This window comes from Balaenoptera musculus, chromosome 6 (assembly GCF_009873245.2).
Source record: "Balaenoptera musculus isolate JJ_BM4_2016_0621 chromosome 6, mBalMus1.pri.v3, whole genome shotgun sequence".
Taxonomy (NCBI): Eukaryota; Metazoa; Chordata; class Mammalia; order Artiodactyla; family Balaenopteridae; genus Balaenoptera; species Balaenoptera musculus.
In genome coordinates this window covers 84,564,505-84,585,780 of record NC_045790.1, presented here as the reverse complement: position 1 = coordinate 84,585,780, position 21,276 = coordinate 84,564,505, and the positions used below count along the sequence as shown (strand labels likewise).

General features: G+C 36.7%; 1 protein-coding gene across 4 annotated transcripts in view; it reads right to left on the bottom strand.

Moving 5' to 3' along the window:
• Positions 1-21,276, bottom strand: part of INVS (inversin) — a 151,821-nt gene that overhangs the window by 58,485 nt on the left and 72,060 nt on the right. For all 4 annotated transcript variants that reach the window (XM_036854591.1, XM_036854588.1, XM_036854589.1 and 1 more), the window contains 5 exons: positions 16,635-16,808; positions 12,633-12,800; positions 8,702-8,882; positions 5,984-6,093; positions 1,996-2,167 (listed from right to left, as the gene is read on the bottom strand). In XM_036854591.1, coding sequence (XP_036710486.1) covers positions 1,996-2,167; positions 5,984-6,093; positions 8,702-8,882; positions 12,633-12,800; positions 16,635-16,808 — 805 coding nt within the window. The remainder of the gene's footprint in view (positions 1-1,995; positions 2,168-5,983; positions 6,094-8,701; positions 8,883-12,632; positions 12,801-16,634; positions 16,809-21,276) is intronic.

Genomic DNA, 21,276 nt, shown 5'->3' with positions numbered 1-21,276 from the left:
AGGGTGCTCTTTGGCCGCTACCGTGAGTGCTGGAAAAACTGCAAAGTGAAATTAACTGTTGCCACTGCAACAAGCTCTCAGTGCTCTGTTGTGTAACACTCACTAGGGTAATGCTAACAGGAACGGGAAACAAAAACAAGGATAGGAAGCAAACAGGAAGATGCACTCCCATGCTCCTCTTCCAGCTTTCCAGTCTCCCTGTACTGCCCCCTGTGGGCTGACTCCCCTGCTGGCAAAGAGGGAATGTGGTTTGCAGAACCCCAGCCCCAGCCATGCAAAGAAAAGATAGGCCCATTTTCATACCTAAAAAATATTAACAAAAGTTTTGTAATATCAAATATCCAGATAGTGTTCACATTTTCCTGAGAGCTTTATAATTTTTTTGTAATTGATTTATTTGAATCAAGATCCAAATAATACCCATATATTGCTATTGATAAGAACTCATTTTTAATTAAGGGAAAACAACTCTGTAGAGGGATGATGGAAAGGAACTCACTTGCATAGAAGAGAAATGTCAGGAAGGTATCTCTGACATATAATAAAATCTCCTTAGGATAAAGAGCCCAGGGAATGAATGAATTTGAGAGGAATTTATGTCTCAACCCCAACCATGATGCGCATCAGAAAGGCAACTTTGGTCGAGAGAATGCAAGTATCCTAGCCCATACTTTATTAAAATACATGAAAAGTTAAACAAAGAGCGATGCTAGTGATAAAGACTGCATATTAATACAAGTCTGACAAAAAAATTAAATATTCAGATCATTTATAAACTCAGTGTCCTATGTGTCTGTACAGTACTCCTTAAGAAGCTTAAGGTCTACTATGAAGCTTTGGTATAGAAATATTCAATACTTTCAAAAGTTAAAGCCTTTATCAAAATTGATATTACCTAAAAACTGTTTTTAAAAAATTAGAAGGTGCGATGGTCTAGGTATAGGGAGGGAGATACGAGGTGTAGCAACTCCATTCCCCTCTGTCCCCCAAGTGCTACATCAGTAGTGTCAGTGGTCAAGAAAGATCTTATTCAGGATAACAGGTAGGTGCAAACAGCTCTAGTATGTTTCTACAAATAAGAAAACATAACATTGAGAAGCTCATAGCTGAGGTTTTGTTCTGTTCAGTGTTATTGTGCTGTTGTGTGATTTTTCTTTCTCCTTCTGACTTGCAATTTGGATATACAGGTGTCCCTCGATATCTGTGGGGGATTGATTCCAGGAGCCTCTATAGATACCAAAATCTGAAGATGCTCAAGACCCTTATATAAGATGGTATAGTAAAGTGAATACAAGTCAGGCTTCCATATCCGCAGATGCAAAACCCTCAGTTACGGAGGGCTGACTGCAGTATATAAGGAAGAGACCTCTAAGGTGACAATGAGTGTTAAAATACTTATACTTCTCTTACTAATCAACACATAGTTAGAGGGCTCTCTTATTAGAAAAAGAGATTAAAGGAAGCACCTAGTAAGAGCTTTTGAAGCTTTGAAGCTTCTAGAGCCATGGGAGGTTAACTCTGAAATGGGAGATTCAGGATGCAGCAATGCTGTTCAAAACTGAGAAAAGAGCATATTAAATGAGACTGGTGAGAACATACTTAGATGTATGTGTTCTCTAAAATGTAATTCTAAATGTTTGAAAATATAGTTAATAATTGCTAGGTATGTATAGTTTTAAAGTGCAGGTTCATTCTTTTTTACACAAAGATATATGTTCAGAAGAGTTCCCGCAATCATGTCTAAGGAGCAACAAGGCTTGTAAATCAAATGCCAAGATTCACTTGGTAGAAACACAGGCTAATTTTAGCCATAATACTTGGAAGAAATAAAGCTGTTGGAGTGATGTCCTGGCAACCTAAACTTAAAAAGTTAAGATGAAAGTCAAACAATATTAGATTAGGAACAATGGTTTCAACTTACTATTTTGCAAAATAGCACCATCTACACTTTGAAGCCTGAATGAAAGCAAACTGAAAATGTCTGCCAGTTCTTACCTGTACCTCCATATTTGTCTGCCATGTTAATGTCAATGTCAGATTTTAAACTCAGCATAGTCCTAAGGACGTCATCACTGCCTTTCCCAGCAGCCCACATAAAGGATGTTCTTCCTTCAAGGTCTGAATCATCTTTTACTGAAGGATGTTTTAGAAACACTTTAACTGTTTCCTGTAAGAAAACTTCATTTAAAAATTTGAGACAAGAGAGTGGCATTTTCTATGGTAAGAAAGCCAGTGTTATATGTGACTTCCACTTAGAAGCAAAGTATTTTTTCCTCTACTTTTGAATCAAATGAAATTATCTTTTTATGAATAACGAAATTACAATTTCCATTGAAAGTGACAATCTTCTGTCCTTATACATTGGTTTTAGTTTTCATAGCACTTCAAAAATATAACCTAACTTCCTCATTCAACATTCTAATAATTGAGAATGATCATCCTCAATCAAGTTTAAAAACTCAACTGCAGAGAAGCCTAATACATTCTCTCACTGTGTGTTTTGTTACTATTTTAAAAAATAGTGCATTTATCAAATAATTATGGGTAGTTACTGAGAAATGCAGTGTTCAATTCATCTAAACAAATATTTATTCAGCATTTCCTACAATCAAGGTCCTTCCTCTATAGAATCATACAAAAATTAGGATCCTTAATAATTCTAACAGTGTTTAACAATTTTAATCGGGGTTAATATTCATAGCATTTAAAATTGCATCTTTCCTCAAAACTCAGATGCTTACAAGCTTTTAGGAAGATCACAGAAACTTTTGCTTGAATGGAAATAAAATAGTTTCAGAAAAAAACAATTTCTGGAGGCTGTGAGTTGGCCAAAAATGTACAAAATGTTGATGATCAATATTTCAGAGCAAGAAAAAATTTAAGGGCTCATCTTGTCCAGCTCCTCATTTTACAGATGATATTTAGACTCAAGGTCATATAAACATTGGTAGCAGTTAACAGGAGTAGAAAGCAGGGTTAAATCACTGCATTCTTTCCACTGTAACACACACTGCTTCCTAGTCTTAAAACTAGACGTTGAGCTACTGAGGTATTACAGCTTAGTGCTCCTTAGGATCTAGTGTATGTCTTTATTAAGTAGATTTGAATAAAGAAATAAAATTTTGGGACTTCCCTGGTGGTTAAGAATCCAATGCAGGGGGGCACTTCCCTGGTGGCACAGTGGTTAAGAATCCACCTGCCAATGCAGGGGACACGGGTTCGAACCCTGGTCCGGGAAGATCCCACATGCTGTGGAACAACTAAGCCCGTGAGCCACAACTACTGAGCCCAAGGGCCACAACTACTGAAGCCCGCGCACCGACAGCCCATGCTCCGCAACAAGAGAAGACACCACAATGAGAAGCCCGCACACTGCAACGAAGAGTAACCTCCGCTCGCCGCAACTAGAGACAGCCCGTGCACAGCGACGAAGACCCAACACAGCCAAAAATAAATATAAAAAAAAAAAAAAAAAAAGGAATCCAATGCAGGGGACATGGGTTCAATCCCCGGTCCAGGAAGATCGCACATGCTGCGAAGCAACTAAACCCATGCGCCACAACTACTGAGCCTGCACTCTAGAGCTTGCGAGCCAGAACTACTGAGCTCACATGCCACAACTACTGAAGCCCGTGTGCTAGAGCCCGTGTCCACAACAAGCCACCGCAATGAGAAGCCCGCGCACTGCAACAAAGGGTAGCCCCCGATCGCTGCAACTAGAGAAAGCCCATGTGCAGCAATGAAGACCCGATGCAGCCAAAAATAAATAAATAAATAAATTTATTAAAAAAAGGAAATAAACTTTTAAAATGTTGGTGATTTGGGGGGTTTCTTTTAATAATTTGCAAACATTTCTTTGTTGAGTATGTTTTCTTAATGATGAATGTTTGCAAGGGTTTTATGGGACTGTTGTTGTTGTTGATGATGTTTTTTAAAAAGAGAATTACAATCTCTTGTGAATTAATAGAGTCCCAGGAGATCAAGGGATGAAATTGAGCCTATAAAATTTGCATAATTATTAAAAAACTATTTCTGTAATTGGCAGATTGTCTAAAGCAAGTGTTTCTTTGAATAAACATCTGTAATGTTCTAGCGTTCTTTCTTACTTGCATTAGCAGTTACTTAATTACTGGTTTCTGTACATAGGTTAAATTTGGAGTCTAAGACTTGGGTTCAAGATCTTGAGCAAATTTTTTTTTTTTTTTTAAATCATAGCAGTGACTTTTTACTTATTTATTTATTTGTTTGTTTATTTATTTATTTATTTATGGCTGTGTTGGGTCTTCGTTTCTGTGCAAGGGCTTTCTCTAGTTGTGGCAAGCGGGGGCCACTCTTCATCGCGGTGCGCGGGCCTCTCATTATCACGGCCTCTCTTGTTGCGGAGCACAGGCTCCAGACGCGCAGGCTCAGTAATTGTGGCTCACGGGGCCCAGCTGCTCCGCGGCATGTGGGATCTTCCCAGACCAGGACTCGAACCCACGTCCCCTGCATCGGCAGGCAGACTCTCAACCACTGCGCCACCAGGAAAGCCCAAGCAAATCATTTAATCTCTTGGAACCTTGGTTTCTTCATCTGTAAGTAGGGGTAACATGTCCTTTCATAGGCCTATGTTGAAATATGGATTGAATTCTGATTTCCATAGGTTGACTAGACTGGGCCAATTGGATTTCTTATCTATGTGTAATAAGAATGAACTCCTCCTCAAAAACTCTGTATTTTTCTGAGATCTTGTGAGATAATAGAAGATAATGGTTTACCAAAACTTTAGGTGATATATAGAATAGATTTTTAGGAATGCCAAGAAGGGGGATGATTGCTATAGTTGCTCTGGGTACCAGAGAGAAAGAAAAGTGGGAAAATAAGATGTTTTCTCAATCCAAGAATTCAGTGTATTCAACAGTGCATTTGGGGAGGTCAGGAAGATGGAATTATACTATGCTGATGATAACATTCTCATAATTTAATGAAACCAGGTGTTTCACTATGCACTCTCATGTAGAAGGCAGCAAAATCCACTGTGACTGCGTTAATGTATGCCTCTTTGGACGTGTCTCTAGTTCTTAGTGGCCACTCATACTCAGGAGGCTGAAGCAGCCTAGACATTATCATGTTGCTGGCTGGACTGAGTGACATAATGGATGAGAAAGTACTTTGTAAACTGTAAAGGGTGGCAGTAAGGAACTATTAATAATAGTTAATATCTTTGGATATATCAATAATTCATATTTTTGCTTTCTCAGATGTACAATATACAAAATTATTAGCACAAATAATAATAGCAGTGAATGCTATTTCTTGAATACCTACTCTATGACAAGTATTACACTAGGCACTGGTCATAAACTTTCTCTAATCCTTATAATAATCCTAAAAGAAAAGGTATAATTATTCTCATTTTACATATGAAGAAACTAAGACTCAGAGAGGTTAAGAACTTATGCAAGGTCATATAGCTAGCAAATGGCACAGTCAGGATTCTAGCCAAGGTCTATCTAGTTCTAAAGCCTTGCCCACTGCCTTCAGGACAATTACAGATTGCCAAACACTAGATTGTCTTTAGTGCCTTACAATTAACAAAAAAGATTAAGTACACTTACAGTAAAGCAAAATGTTACACTGAACAGTTAAAATAAAAATTCTTTAAAACTTCCCATGTGACTAACAACTTTATAAAAATTCAGACTATCACCTGAATCACAGAGTGAACAGTATGAGCAATTGTTAAAAAATAATTGCTACACAAACACACAAATGAGTACAAGTAACAGTGTGAAATCTGAATAAGGTCAGTGGATTATATCAATATCAATTTCCAGTTTATGACATTATATTATACTTCTGCAAGATGTTACCACTGGAGTGAACTGAATGAAGGGTACATGGGATCTTGCTGTTTTATTTCTTACAACTGCATGTGAATTTACAATTATATCAAAATAAAAATTTCATTTAAAAAAAAAGATAATTGTCATGGTTTACTTACAGCGAAGTTACTCTGAGCTGCATAGTGCAAGGGTGTTGCTCCCTGGCTGTCAGATGGGATGGTTCCAGACTTATTTCTTTCTAAAAGCAGATGGACAATCTGTGCGTGGCCTGAAAGCAGACACAAGGTAGTTATCACATAAAAGGACTGATTCATTTATAATCTATTTAAAGGAAAGGGGTAAGAAAAATCATTAGCACATAAACCAGCATTCACAATGCCCAGTGCAGCCTCTTCTAACTTCTCACGAAAATACATGATTATGTAGCACAAAGGCAAAAACTTACAACACTAAAAACTTAGGGCTTCCCTGGTGGCGCAGTGGTTGAGAATCTGCCTGCCAATGCAGGTGACACGGGTTCGAGCCCTGGTCTGGGAAGATCCCACATGCCGTGGAGCAACTAGGCCCGTGAGCCACAACTACTGAGCCTGCGCGTCTGGAGCCTGTGCTCCGCAACAAGAGAGGCCGCGACAGTGAGAGGCCCGCGCACCGCGATGAAGAGTGGCCCCCGCTTGCCACAACTAGAGAAAGCCCTTGCACAGAAACGAAGACCCAACACAGCCATAAATAAATAAATAAATAAATAAAGTTTAAAAAAAAAACAAAAAAAAAAACTTAATGCTTCAACCAGGAAGGAAATGACTAATTATAACAGCCAGATTGAGAAAAAACTGTATTAGGTATCAGCTCACTGCATCCCCTGGCTTCACCTTATAAAACTGCCCATAAAAACAGAAGAAGGCACGTTAGAAGCCAGCCCCTCTCAGCCATCAGTGTCCCTGGTCTCCACGTTCCATTGCACCATCAATCAGAACTACACGGTTGTTCTCTTCTGCTATTCAGGAGGACAACCTATAATACAAACTCTTGTGACCTCTGAGGCCTTCTATCCATCCCCTCTAACCTCCCTCCCCCAATTTTTTAACATCTAGGCAGTGATTTCAAATCCCAGAAAACAAGTGGGCAGGAATGATGAGGTGGTAGTAGAGAAACATGCTCTGCAGTACACTTTGGAAGATGTGGATGTGGTCTCCACAAGTGAAGAACTGTAGAAAGGATCAAAGAATAAACAAGCCTGGTAATTGTATATTTAGGAAACCTGAATTTCATACATGCCATTGCTTCAGTGTATAGGGAATGAGGCAATGAAGAAGATGCCACATTAGCAGAGCAAGAATACACTGCATGAAAGCCAGGCAGAAAAAAAGGAATTTGAGTGGGAGCTGTGCTTGTCTACCTGCTCTCCAGCTATGGTTTGAGATGGAGTTCTCCATAACATGAACAGGCAAAAACAGGATCAAAGGCAATCTATGCACATAGTCAATCTAAATATCTTTCGTTTGAAAGATAAAGAGAAAAATTCAGAGAAGGCTATATGAAAACATACTCTAGGACAGGGAGAAAGGAACACCATCAGAAAGAAGAAGAGCATACCTCAGAAAATGATCTAGAGAAGGATCCAGAGGAAAATTTCAGGCAACTGTTTGGCATCCTTGACTTTTGCAAAGAGATGGCCTCTATGAAATGAAACAGAATATCCTAAGAAGAAAATAATCTAAAATGAAAAGGTAATGGAAGGAGATAAAAAGGAAAAAAGCTGAGATAAAAAGAAATATGGATGAGAGAAGGAAATCAAAATATAACCTAAAATACAATCTATAAGAGGCAGAAAGAAAGCTGAACTTGTGGAACACAAGTCAATTTAGTGCTGTGGAGACAAATTTGCAAAGTCCTCCTAGAATGCAGAGGAAAAGGGATGAAACTGCACCTTGAAATGAAGTCTAAATAATAATTATAAATCTGACTATAAAACTGAATGCAATCATTTAAAAAAGAGATAATGTGTAATTTAAAAACTAAGTCCATAATAATAATGGTTTATTATAATTATTAATATTAATTAATAATTACTATCAGATTATATTTATAAATACCCAAAGAATGATAAGTGAAAGTGTGCTAAATTCCTCATTTTTAAATAGATGGGAATTAATAGACACAGTTTTGCTCTGGACTCTGACTTAGGCTTAAAAATTTAAAAGTAACTACTAGTAGAACTTAAAAATCCTCCTAAAACATTAGGCAATTCAAAACCAAACAACAACGAATGTAATCCACACACCACAAGGCAGAAAACAAACAAATCAGGAAAAAACCAAAACACTAATAATAAAGAGCAGAATAACAGAAAAAAGATCAAATTATACAATTTATAACAATGACTATCAGTGGGTAAAACTCCTTCACTAAAAGAGACTCTCAGAGTGCCAAAAATCAGACACATACACATATATACTCTCTCATCTAAAAAAGTGATCCCCAAAAAGGTTAAGTCAAAGGCATATCAGGAAATATGATGAAAAGGAAATCAAATATCATAGTATTAGCTCACACATAAAATTAGAGCCCTTCTCCAAAAAAGCAAAGGCACTGAATGTGAAGATTATTTTATATTTACATTTGTCAACAAATGTGCATTACTTTTATAATAAAAATGAAAAGACACGATGTTGAAATTAATATATAACAGAGAATACATTCTATATTGCTAAAATTTAAGCATACAACAGAGTGATTTAGGTATAAAGCGCCACATATCAACTAAAAATTAAAACAAATAGGAGGTGGGAGCTGACAGGGGGAGAGAAGCCATGGAAAATTTCCTATACTCATGCAGTTCCTCCTACTGTTGATCCTTGGTTTCACATTCAACTCACCTAGTAAAGCTGCCCAGTGAAGAGGCGTTCGAAATAAGTTATCGTAAGATGTTATATTGCAGCTTTCGTATGAGGTCAAGACATCAACCACTGTCACGTTCCCATCAGCAACTGCAAAGTGAAGAGGTGTTCGACCCTCGTAGTCTTGCCAGTTCAGTAAAGACTCTGTTGGAGCAGCATCCTATTTTTAAGGAACCAGAGACCTCAGACATACATGGAATCCTTAATAAATCACGTTTGACACAGTATTAACTGAGCAATTTTTGAAACCTACATATTCTCTCTCAGCAGAAGTGATAAATTCAGAAAAAAGTATACAGTCTAAATCTTTAAAAATTAATTTTCATATTTAACTATAAAAAGTACAGAAAAGATACAATAAACAACATGTACCATCTATCAATAGATTAAATAGGGATCAACATTTTGCCTAATGTGCTTTTTTTAATCTCTTACAGATTCAGCTAAAGGCATATGTTTTGTATTTTTGCTTCACATATATACATCCATAAACAACAGTTAAATTTTGTATGTGTGTTTTCAATATTTATACTTATGTATTATACCATACATATCCCTGAATTTTTTTTCAAAATTACACTTTTGAATTTTTAATTTCAACACAAAACATTTGAGTATCTATGATGATACTAGTCTATTTGTTAAACCACAATTTAGTTAACCATTCTCCTACTGAGGGATATTTAGGTTATTTACATTTTTTCCCACTATTAACAATAATGCTGCAATGAACACGCTTCCTTTACATGTCCCTTTGTGGCACATGTGATTTTTCTCTAGCCCAGACACCTAGATGGGAAATTGCTGGGTTGAAGGATATTTGCATCTTCAGCTAGTATTGTCAAACTGCTCTCTAAATGGCTGTACTAATTAACACATCCATGACGATGTGTAAAAGCTTTTATTTCCCCACATGCTGGTACAGATTAACCACTTACTATGATCAAACTTACATTTTTTCCCTTATAGGTATGAAATGCATTTCACTGATGTTTTAATTTGTATTTCTTTTATGAATGAGGTTGAGTTTTTTTTTATCATATGTTTATTGGATATTTGGTTTAAATTGACAGTTTACAACATTTATTCATTTTTCTACTGGATCTTTGTAGCAGATATGATGCATTGCTAAGGTCCCCCTTCACGACTAAAGGACCTACTTCCCCAGCTGCTGCAAGTGCTGCCAGCAAATGACTTTCTACTGTCATCCTTTTGGAATTGCTTCAGCTAAAGAGAGTTACCTCACCTACGGTCAGGTCCCTTCTCAGATTAGGTCATATCCAAAGCCAAGCTCTCTTGTCCAAATTTAAGAACTCTCTGAAGGGCCATCCCAGATTTAGAGTTGTCTATACAGTCAGGCTATTTTACAAAAAAGAGTATTAAAGGTATTATAAACACTTCAAAAAAAGAAGTAGAATATTACCACAATGGTATTCTAGGCCCTTGAGTCTCCCAAGGACTTAGATGCATTTATAAGGGAGAAAAAAAAAGCCAAATCTGTGAGGAAATAAGATATTATGAGTGAGAATCATCCTCCAAAGACTTCAGATCTTGGAATTAACACAAAAAGAATATAAAATAACTATCTATGAAACATGTAAGAAAATAAAAAATGAAATAAAAGGTGAGCAAGGAAACAAAAACTCTCAAAATGATCAGGCAGATCTGAAAAAGAACCAAGTAGAACTTTTAGAAGTGAAAATATAATCACTAAGATTGAAGACTAAATGAATAGGGTAAACAAGAGATTGGATGCAGCTGAAGAAAGACCTGGCAAACTGGAAGGCAGATCTGATGTAACTACCCAGAATGTAGCAGAAAGAGACAAGATAATAGAAATGTAAAAGAGAAGTTAAGAGACATGGAAAGTAAAATGGAAAGGTCTAAAATATGTATTACTGGAGACTCCATAGGCAGGAGTAGAGAGAATAAAAGAGAGGCAATATTTAAAGAGATAATGGTTATATATTTTCCAGAAATGAGATGCAATAATCAGAATGTATACTACACAGGAAAAAAAAAAAAAAGGCACACCTAGACAAACCGTAGTAAAACTGTACTTATGCCATGTAGAAAAATTTTAAAAAGTAGCCTGAGGAAAAGATATCTGTAAAGGGATGACACAGACCAATAACAGGCTCTTCAAGAGGAATTAATGAAAGGCAGAAAGCAGCAAAATGACAGTCTGAAAGAGTTGAGAAAAGTAACTACTTAGAACTGTGTATACAGGAAAACTATATATTCAAGAGGACAGTAGAAATGTAGACATTCTTAACAAATAAAATCAGGGAGGGCTTCCCTGGTGGTGCAGTGGTTAAGAATCCACCTGCCAATGCAGGGGACATGGGTTCAATCCCTGTCCTGGGAAGATCCTACATGCCACGGAGCAATAAAGCCCGTGCACAACTACTGAGCCTGAGCTCTAGAGCCCACGTGCCACAACTACTGAAGCCTGTGTGCCTAGAGCCTGTGCTCCACAACAAGAGAAGCCCACGCACTGCAATGAAGAGTAGCCCCTACTCACCGCAACTAGAGAAAGCCCGCGCACAGCAACAAAGACCCAACACAGCCAAAAAAACAAAACAAAAAACAAACAAATAAATAAATTTATTAAAAAAAAAATCAGGGAGTTTACCACCATAGATCTACACTAAAGGAAGTTCTAAGAATTATATTTCAGAAAGTAAGATAATAATAACTCTAGAAGGAAAATTTGAGACTCAAGAAGAAATGCAGAGCAAAGAAATTAGTTAACACACAAGTAGAAATAAATTTTCATTGTACAAATAAAACAATAATATCTTTTAAAGTCTAATTTGTGTGTTATAAGCAAATAGGACTAAATATTAGACTACCATAGCTTGTAAGTTGGAATTTGGGAAGGAGTGATTAGAAAACCTCTAAGAATATACTGATAAATATTCAAAATTAATAAGAAAGTATAGCAAATTGGTTAAATATATAATTAATGGCCCAAACTATCAATTGCATTTCTATACACCTGCAACAACCATTTAAATACATACCCTAGATACCCTATATATGCTTTTAAAAAAGGTTCAGAGCAGCACTGTTGTAAATAGCAAAAAACTGGAAACAGTTCCAAATGTCAGTCAATAACAGACTGAATAATGTGTCATTTAATCTTCATAAAATGGAATACTATACAGCAGTAAAAAGTAATATATTACAGCTGCACACAGCAACATAGATAAAATCACCAGCTTAACACTGAGCAAGAGAAAAGTATGTTGTGGAAGAATACATACAGTATGATTCTATGAATATAAAATTCAAAAATGTTAAAAACTAAACAATATATTTTTTAGGGATACAAACACGTGGTAAAACCATAATGAAAACCAGTGGAATGATAAGCATAAAACTGAGGATAGTGGCTGACTCTGAGAAAGGAGAGAAAAGAATGGTACTGGGAGATATCCAGGGAACTTCAACAGTAATGGTAATGGTAATGTACTTGGCTCCTCAACTCAGTGATGAGTACATGAGTATTTGTTGTTTCCTTATATATCTTAAATGTATTATATAAATATTCACTTACATCTATTTACTATTTAATATGAACAAGTATAAAACAAAGACAGGGATGATAAATATAAACTCAGAAAAGGAGCTGATGGGGGACAGGAATGAGCATGGCACAGGGAGAGAGAATGTATTTGGAAACTGGCACATAGGAAACTTCTGTGTGGTCTTAAATAACAGCATTAAAATGTTTTATTTCTTGGTGATGAGCTCACATGTTTGTTATACTCTTTTGCTTCATAATTTGGTTGTGTGTCATATAAATGCTTTTGCATATGTTGGAGATTTCATTTTACATATATATATATATATATATATATATATATATATATACATATTTGGAAAGGCCATCCATTATACCCACCAGAATGCATCGCACTGTATGAACAGCACTCGGATCTTTGTGGTTGGCTGCCCAGTGAAGTGGGATCTTGCCTTCGACATCAGGAATTCCAATGTTGGAATCGTGCTTGATGAGCAGCTTCACATGCTCAGGGTTATTGTAGTAGGCACTCCAATGCAGAGCTGTTTGCTGCAAAATTGAGAGATTCTCAAAATAACGATAACTACAGTAACAGTGAAAACACAACAAACTTTTCCCAAACTTTCAGTATGTGACAGGCACTGTCGTAAGAGTTTTATATATTTTATCTCATGTAGTCTATATCATGACAACTCTGGGAAATGAGTACTCTTGAATTTGCATGCGACTGATGAGGAAAGTAAGTACGAAGAGGATAAGTAATCTGCTCAAGGGTGTGAAGGTAGCAAGTGACTGAATAGAGATTTTAAACCCAGGCAGTCTGACTCCAGAATCTGACATCTTAACCATGGCAGGGATTTAGGTCATCAAGTACTAATAACTGATAATACTGAGAAAGAAAAAAGAAGCCAAATATTTTATGAATAATTATCAACAAGTGATCATCTTGATATTGCACTAAGCACCTTAAGAATTTGATAGAAGGTTTTATATCTATCAGAAAAGATCCATGCATAGGAAATCATGGATCTAGAATCCATTTTTTATATCAAAGGATAAATTTAAATTTAACTATAATTTTACAGGATAAATTGTTAAGATATATTTTGAAAATACAGCAACACTTGCTTTATTTTTAGATAAAGTTAAAAATGAAAAAAAAAAATGAACATGCTGAATTTGCCGATGTTGCTTTAAAAATCTCTTCTGCCGTTCTCATCAACATACTGGTTTCTCTATTAGGAGAACTATTAATGAAACCACAGAGAAACTGTTTAGATATACTTTATGCCTTGAGAGTAGCATTGTCATGAATCCAATCTAGAATGAGATCATTTAACAGCAGGAACCAAGCTCATTTGTCACATTAAAAACTTTAAATGTTGGCATATGTGGTATTCATTCAAAGTGAACCTACAGGCGTCTAACATGTAGAGTTATTAACTCATTGCTCTTTGTTTAGTGATAACTGCAGAACAAAAAAGTCACAAATATCAAAGCAGTTAATCGCCTAAAACCACATTTTCAGTAAACAACATGTACAGTTTCTGTAATTCTTTTCTTTTCCTATATTTGTTCTTTTTTAAAAAATTAATTAATTAATTTTTGGCTGCGTTGGGTCTTCATTGCTGTGCGTGGGCTTTCTCTAGTTGCGGTGAGCCGGGGCTACTCTTCGTTGTGGTGCGCAGGCTTCTCATTGTGGTGGCTTCTCTTGTTGTGGAGCACGGGCTTTAGATACGTGGGCTTCAGCAGTTGCAGCACGTCGGCTCAGTAGTTGTGGCACACGGGCTTATTTGCTCCACGGCATGTGGGATCTTCCCGGACCAGGGATTGAACCCGTGTCCCCTGCATTGGCAGGTGGATTCTTAACCACTGTGCCACCAGGGAAGTCCCTGTTCTGAATATATTTATTGAAATATATTATGCTGTTGAACCTAACAGTAAAAAGTGTGGGGTTGCATTTTTTTACATCTTTGTTTTTTATTTTTCTAGTAATTCTTTTTTTTTTTTGACGGTGGTAAAATGTACATAACATAAAATTTACCATTTTAACTGTTTCTAATGCCATGTTCAGTGGCATTAAGTACGTTCACATTGTTGTGTAACCATCAGTACTATTTATCTCCAGAATTTTTTCATCTTCCCAAACTGAAACTCCATACCCATTTAACAATAACTCCCAATACCCACCTCCTCCCCGTCACCTGGCAACCACCATTCTACTTTCTGTCTCTATGAATTTGACTCCTAGGTACCTCGTAAGCAGAATCTTAACAATACTTGACTTTTTGTGTCTGACTTGTCACTTGGCATAATGTCCTCAAAGTTCATCCACATTGTAGCATGTGTCAGAATTCCATTCCTTTTTAAGGCTGAATAATATTCCACTGTATGTATATACTGCATTTTTTTTATCCAGCTGTCCATCAAAAGACATTTGGGAGGTTTGTGAGTAACATCTTTGGGCTATTTTGAGTAATGCTGCTATGAACATGGATGTACAAATATCTGTTTGCATTCCTGATTTCAATTCTTTTGGGTATATAACCAGAGGTAGATTTACTGGATCGTATAGTAGTTCTATGTTTAATTTTTTGAGGAGTTTTCCACAGTGGCTGTACCATTTTACATTCCCACCAACAGTGCACAAGGGTTCAAATCTCTCCACATCCTCACCAACATTTGTTATTTTTGTTTTTTGTGATAATAGCTATCCTAAAGGGTGTGAAGTGCTATCTCACTGTGGTTTTTGATTTGTGTTTCTTTTGTGATTAGTTATATTAAGCATCTTTTCATGTGCTTATTGGCCATTTGTATATCTTCTTTGGAGAAATGTCTATTCAAGTCCTTTGCCAGTTTTTCAATTGAGTTGTTTGGTTTTTTGTTGCTCATTTTTAATGTATTTTATAATACGATTGGTCTGTGACAGATTAGAAATTAAAAAAAAAACGATCCTTCACCTCAGATGGTTTGAGACTCATTGCTCTATGCTTTTGTCCTTCTTTCTTCTCTGTGGCTGCCTGGACTATGCAGATCCATTTTCCATCTGTCTGACTGAATAACCTCCCATCCCTGTTCAATAACAGAAGAACATACAGGGACTGGAAGACAGCAGGAAGTTCATAGAACATATTGGGGAAGACGTGAAGCCCAAAGACAGTTGTAGCTTCTCAAGTGATTAATGGGTCTTGTGCTTTTTTCAGTGAAATATTTATTTATTTATTTATTTAGCCACACCATGTGGCTTGCGGAATCCTAGTTCCCTGACCAGGGATTGAACCCAGGCCCTCAGCAGTGAAAACAGAGTCCCAACCACTGGACCACCAGGGAATTCTCAGTGCAATATTAGCACTATAAATGCTGTGAGTTAGGAATAATATTAATTTACAAGTTGTAAAATAAAGTTAAAGTTGATTTCAGAACTCTGGGTTATGTGAGTGACCACTAAACAAAATCTAAAAATCACATAAAGAACACTATGGGAGTGAAAAGATTATTGAATATAAACCCAGTGAATGACTTATAAGAGTTTTAATTACATGAGAGTGCCGGAGTTAGCAAGACTCTATGATTAAGTGCCTGACGAAAAGGAAGAGGATGATTGCATTTGTCTAACTAAAGACCACATTTTTTTCCTGTAAGGAATGATCAGAGTGTTGATCAAAACAATGACCAATGTGTACACTATGTTAAAACTCAAGAGCAGGGAAGATAATGGATCCTAGCAACAATGCCAGAGCAGATGTTAGAATCAAAATGAACTAATAATAATAATTTTAAGCTAATATTTATTGAGAGAATACTATGCACCAGGCATTGTGCTAAACACTTCATATATATCATCTCATTTTATCTTCAACAACCCTTTATCCCCTTTTTGCATATGAGAAAACTGAGGAATAGAGGAGTTAAGTAATTCGATGGACATAGAACAAGTGGTGGCTTCTACACTGAAACCCAAGAAGAATGATGCCAAAGCCAGGCCATTAAAGCACTATGCACTTAGTACATTACCCAGGGCATTTGGCCACCACAAATCTAACTATCTTTAGCAACTATCTTGACTAGCAGTCAAATACTGAGTTGGAGTTAGACAGGCCTGGTTTGAATTCTAGTCCTGCCAATTGGATCTTGGGCAGAATTTTAATCTTCTTGAGCTTCAGTTTTCCCATATGTAAAAAGATGATACTACCCACCACACCTGGTTGCTGGGAGGATAAAATGACAGAATTTAAGTGAAATACTTTACTGGGGTGCGTGGAGACTTGGAATTGTTTTACCATACATGAGTGGTAATTTAGGCCTTCTTCCTTGAGATTTCACATCATAAAATAAAGCATTTGCTTTCTGCTCTATTTGTCTTGGATTTTGACAGTCCGTTACCTTGTTTTTATCCTGTGTATCCACTTCTCCTGGTGCCATAAACTTCAGCAGAAGCGCCAAACACTTAGGGCTCTTGTGCCGGGTAGTCAAGTGTAAAGGAGTCATTTCTTCCAGATCCTTCTGCATCCAGTTTGCTCTGCGTGTAAGTAAGAGTTTCATGAAACGATAATTTCCCTAAATAAAAAATAAGAGACAGTAAGAAGAAATTTAGTTTGGAGCCAAACATTTTTTTAAATTTTAAAATGTTTTAAGCATTTTAATTATTCTGCTAGGATAATAACATTCAGATAAATTAATAAAAGGAAAATACTTATAATTCTACTACTCTAGCAATTGTTTTATTTTTTCATGTTTCTTTCCAACCGCTTTCTACATGTATTTAGTTTACTCAGTGGCTGGTCAATATTTCATTGTGTTAAGGCAAAACATTTTATTTAATCATTCTATGATTGTTTATAATATTTTTTCAATAGAAAATGCTACAATGTACATGATTTTTCACATATTTTTTTTTCCATAGACTAAATTATCAGGAACCAAATAACTGGGTCAAAGGAGTTTGTGCATTTTATGGTTTTTGGTGTATTTTCCAAATTGCTATCTAGTAGCAACAATGTGTGAATGTATTAGTTTCAGCACAATCTGACCAGCACAGCACATATTATTTATATTCCAAGTATAATAACTTTGTGAAACAAGTAGAGATTTTAAACCCCAATTTACAGGTGAGGGAATTGAGATTCAAAGGGGTTAAATATTTTGTTCACAGTCATTTGGTTAACAAGGAAAAGGTGGTTAGCTTTCTTGATGAGAACTATTTACAGGTACAACTAAGGTAGAAGCAGCTTCCTCAAAGTTCAGGTCCCAGACTCATCTGGTCACACAAACACCAACCCAGAAATCACTGTAGGCCACCCACTTGCAGGCAGTGCTCTCCACACCAGTTAAACCCTCCAATCTGGCAGAACCAACCCATCTGGAGAAAGAAGTTTAGCTATAAGGGCTAGAGTAATACACTGGTGGGGACTCAGGTTGACCATTTTATGGTATGTCTGTGTGAGCTTTGAAACCCTTGAAAAATATTCAATAGTTCTTTTAAGCTCTTTCCTGAGATCTAGTTCCATATTTCCAATTCTGATTGGAGCCTTCAATATGCTTGGTATCACAGATATTTCAAAGTCAACATGAACAAACTTCATTGCATGATCAAGTTCTCTGCCTACTTCATGTGTATTTTCTCTTTCCCTATTCAAAGCAGAGTGGCAGGCAGGGCTACCTGTCTTTTTCATCTTCTGAGACCCTCTAAATCCTTAACATTGTTGGAAATGTGACCTTTAAGTATTATAATTACAATGCATTAATGTTCTACTATAGGGGCTATCGGTATTAGTAAGGAAGACATTTATTGATTGAGCAGGCTCCCCACTGTGATGAATGTGAGGCTCTAAGTAAGGCAAAGGGAACTAGCTAGAGCAACAGTGAGGTGCAGAAGGAAGAATGAGACTTGCCTGCTTGCCTACAGGGGCAAAGACAGGATTCAACTCAGCTCCAGGGCTGGGGCAGAGATAAGGGAGAACAAGGCTAGGAAAAGGGTCATAAGGCTGTCTACACTAGATGGGCAAACTTGGAACGGACTGAAAAACAAATGAATGCAGCTCATTTATTTTCTTTCAGAGAGGCTTTCCTTGACCACCCTAAGTAGAACTTATTTTGTTCTTCTTTATTGCAGTACCCTTTCATTTCCTTCATAGTACTTTCCCCAGTTTGTAGTTACATATGTTTTTATTTCCCTTCACTGAGATTTCCCTCATAAGCAGTAAGCATCATGAAGGCAGAGACTATGTTTTGTTGACCACTGTGCTTGGCATGGTTCCTGGCACATAATAGGTGCTTAATAAATATTACTTGAGGGACTTCCCTGGTGGCACAGTGGTTAAGAATCCACCTGCCAATGCAGGGAACACGGGTTTGAGCCCGCAGGGGACACGGGTTCGAGCCTGCAGGGGACATGGGTTCAAGCCCTGGTCTGGGAAGATCCCACATGCTGCGGAGCAACTAAGCCTGTGCACCACAACTACTGAGCCCGCGTGCCACAACTACTGAAGCCCACGCACCTAGAGGCTGTGCTGTGCAACAAGAGAAGCCACTGCAATGAGAAGCCCGTGCACCGTAACGAAAAAGAGTAGCCCCCGCTCGCCGCAACCAGAGAAAGCCCACGCACAGCAACGAAGACAACACAGCCAAAAATAAACAAACAAACAAACAAATAAATAAATAAATAAATATTACTTGAAGGACTGAGTGAATAAGAGGAAACGAAATATCTTCTAGAGGTTTTTGTTTTTATTTAAAAATTCTTATTTACAGTTGCTAAATTAGATCATAACAGTTAAGAATATTAACTCTCAAATATCTGGAATTTGGTTACTATTACTTTTTAATGTTTCATTTATCTGAGCTTCATTCATAGTGGACATCATTTATCTGGATATTCTGATTTCACCCAATGCCAGTTTTTGAGAAGGTGCTAAAATTTCCTCAAGAGGGCACCCTGCTCTAAATCTCTTGCCATCTTTTCTTTCAAAAAAAAGAGAAAAATGCCCAGGAAAAACAAACATATGTGGTACTTCATACCAAAAAAATAAGGTTTGACCTTTCTGAGCATAACATTTCAAATATTACAGAATAATTCATCATGACCTTTTAAAGATATTCAATCAGACAATCATTGTGATTTTGAAATTTAGAGGAAATGGGAAGGAGAAGGAGGAAACTAGAATATGTTAGGGGGTGGCTACTGAGTTATAGACATAGTGCTTGGTATATTTCCATTTCACATTATTCTGGGGATTCTACCTACACAAAACATCGTACACCTCAGTAATAAGCACTCATTCATTCAACAAACATCCATTGAACCTTGTTACAAAGCAGGCAGGAGTAAAATGTTTGTACTTTACTTATTACAAAGCTCTTTGACATAGATTTCATCTTTGCTCCTCACAGAAGTATCATGGAAAATTTTTACATATCAATTAAAGTATCTTCCTGTGACTCTAATTTCCTCATCTGTAAAACAGGAATAATAATAGTACCTGAGATTATCATGCATATGAAATGATAAAGGTAATATCTGTACTTAGAACAGTACACAAAGCAAATGCTCAGTAATGTTTGCTAACTTTATTATGGACAGTTTTCCAATGTGGAGGAGGCAATAAAACATAAATGGTCAAGTGGAACCAAGAATGGCCCATGACAGAGGGCATGTAGATAGAAAGATCTGACTGAACATAGTATACATAGTTCAGCTACTGATTAAGGAGAGAACCAAGGTTAGGAACAGGTAAAAGTACAAATAGTTGGAATGTTATAAATAATGGCTTTTCTGATTTTTTTTTTACATTGAGAAAGATGTCTATACTCTACCTACAGATAAAGGTGATATAGTACCAACAAGAACATACCTAATAGGAATTTAGCTGGTACCCTGGGGAGGGGTCAGCTATATGATCAGGCCAGCTTCTCCTATTCCAAAGGACAGAGACACATCAGATATTACCGACGAATGCTGGGACTAGAAACAATATAATCCATTTGGACCAAGGTCAACCTCCTTGGTCTCATGAACAAGCATTTATTAAAAGCCCAGTGTACGCAAACTCAATTCTGAGACTGAACAGAGGGGACAGACAACCTCTGAGCTAAAATCAGGAGAGTATTTGTAATATCAGTGGAAAAGAGGAAAACACTAGTTTGAGGCAGCAAGCTGTTTTGATAACCCCCTGAAGACTGTATGACCCTGGGGACACATGTTATAGGCTACTTTGTTTCCCGTAAAGCCTCCTCAATACAAAAGCAAACAAACAAAATATCTAAACATTTCCTCACTATTGCTTGAAATTAGGACTTCTTAAGTTTTCAGGTTTATTATAACACAAATACTTTGGGGATGATTTGGAAGTTAACAATTTAGTATCATATCTTAGGGCCACACAGAACATGATCCTGAGGTGAAGACTGTTTTGGTATTTGTTTTATAATTTCTGACTGGGTAGGAAATAGCATAAGAGCAAAAGAGATAATAGATCAAAAGAGTGTATATTCTTAAGAAAATTCCGGTGGTAAGTGAGCAGAAATGAGACCTAAAGTTACAAAAAAGTCCTGATTTCATCACTAAAAGGACATTAACTCTGATATGATGAGGTCTGTTATGCCCCTGAAATGTGAAAATATTTCCTAATGTCTCTGAAACATTGAATAAGATGTTGTTTCTCAGTTTTTGGTTTTTTGTTGTTGCCGTTGTTGTTAGGTACTAATAATCCTCATCTTAATCTTCCTGTAATTATTAACACCATGAGCTTCTTTTGTCTGTAATGTAAGTGATTATGACATTTGGATTTTCCCCAAATACATGAAAAGGAGTATAATATCCGAAAGGGTAAAAGAGAATGAAAAAGCTCTCTGACCTGGAGAACAGCTCTTGAAATGAATCTGGGAACAAATGAACTCAAAATGCCACTTAAGCTCATATTTTTGCCTGTCCAATTTGCTAAGATGAACTCCTTTTTTTAGGAAAAGTCATTTAATCTTAATAACAAAGATATGGAAGTTTTGAGTGAAATAGTTTGATATTTTGCTT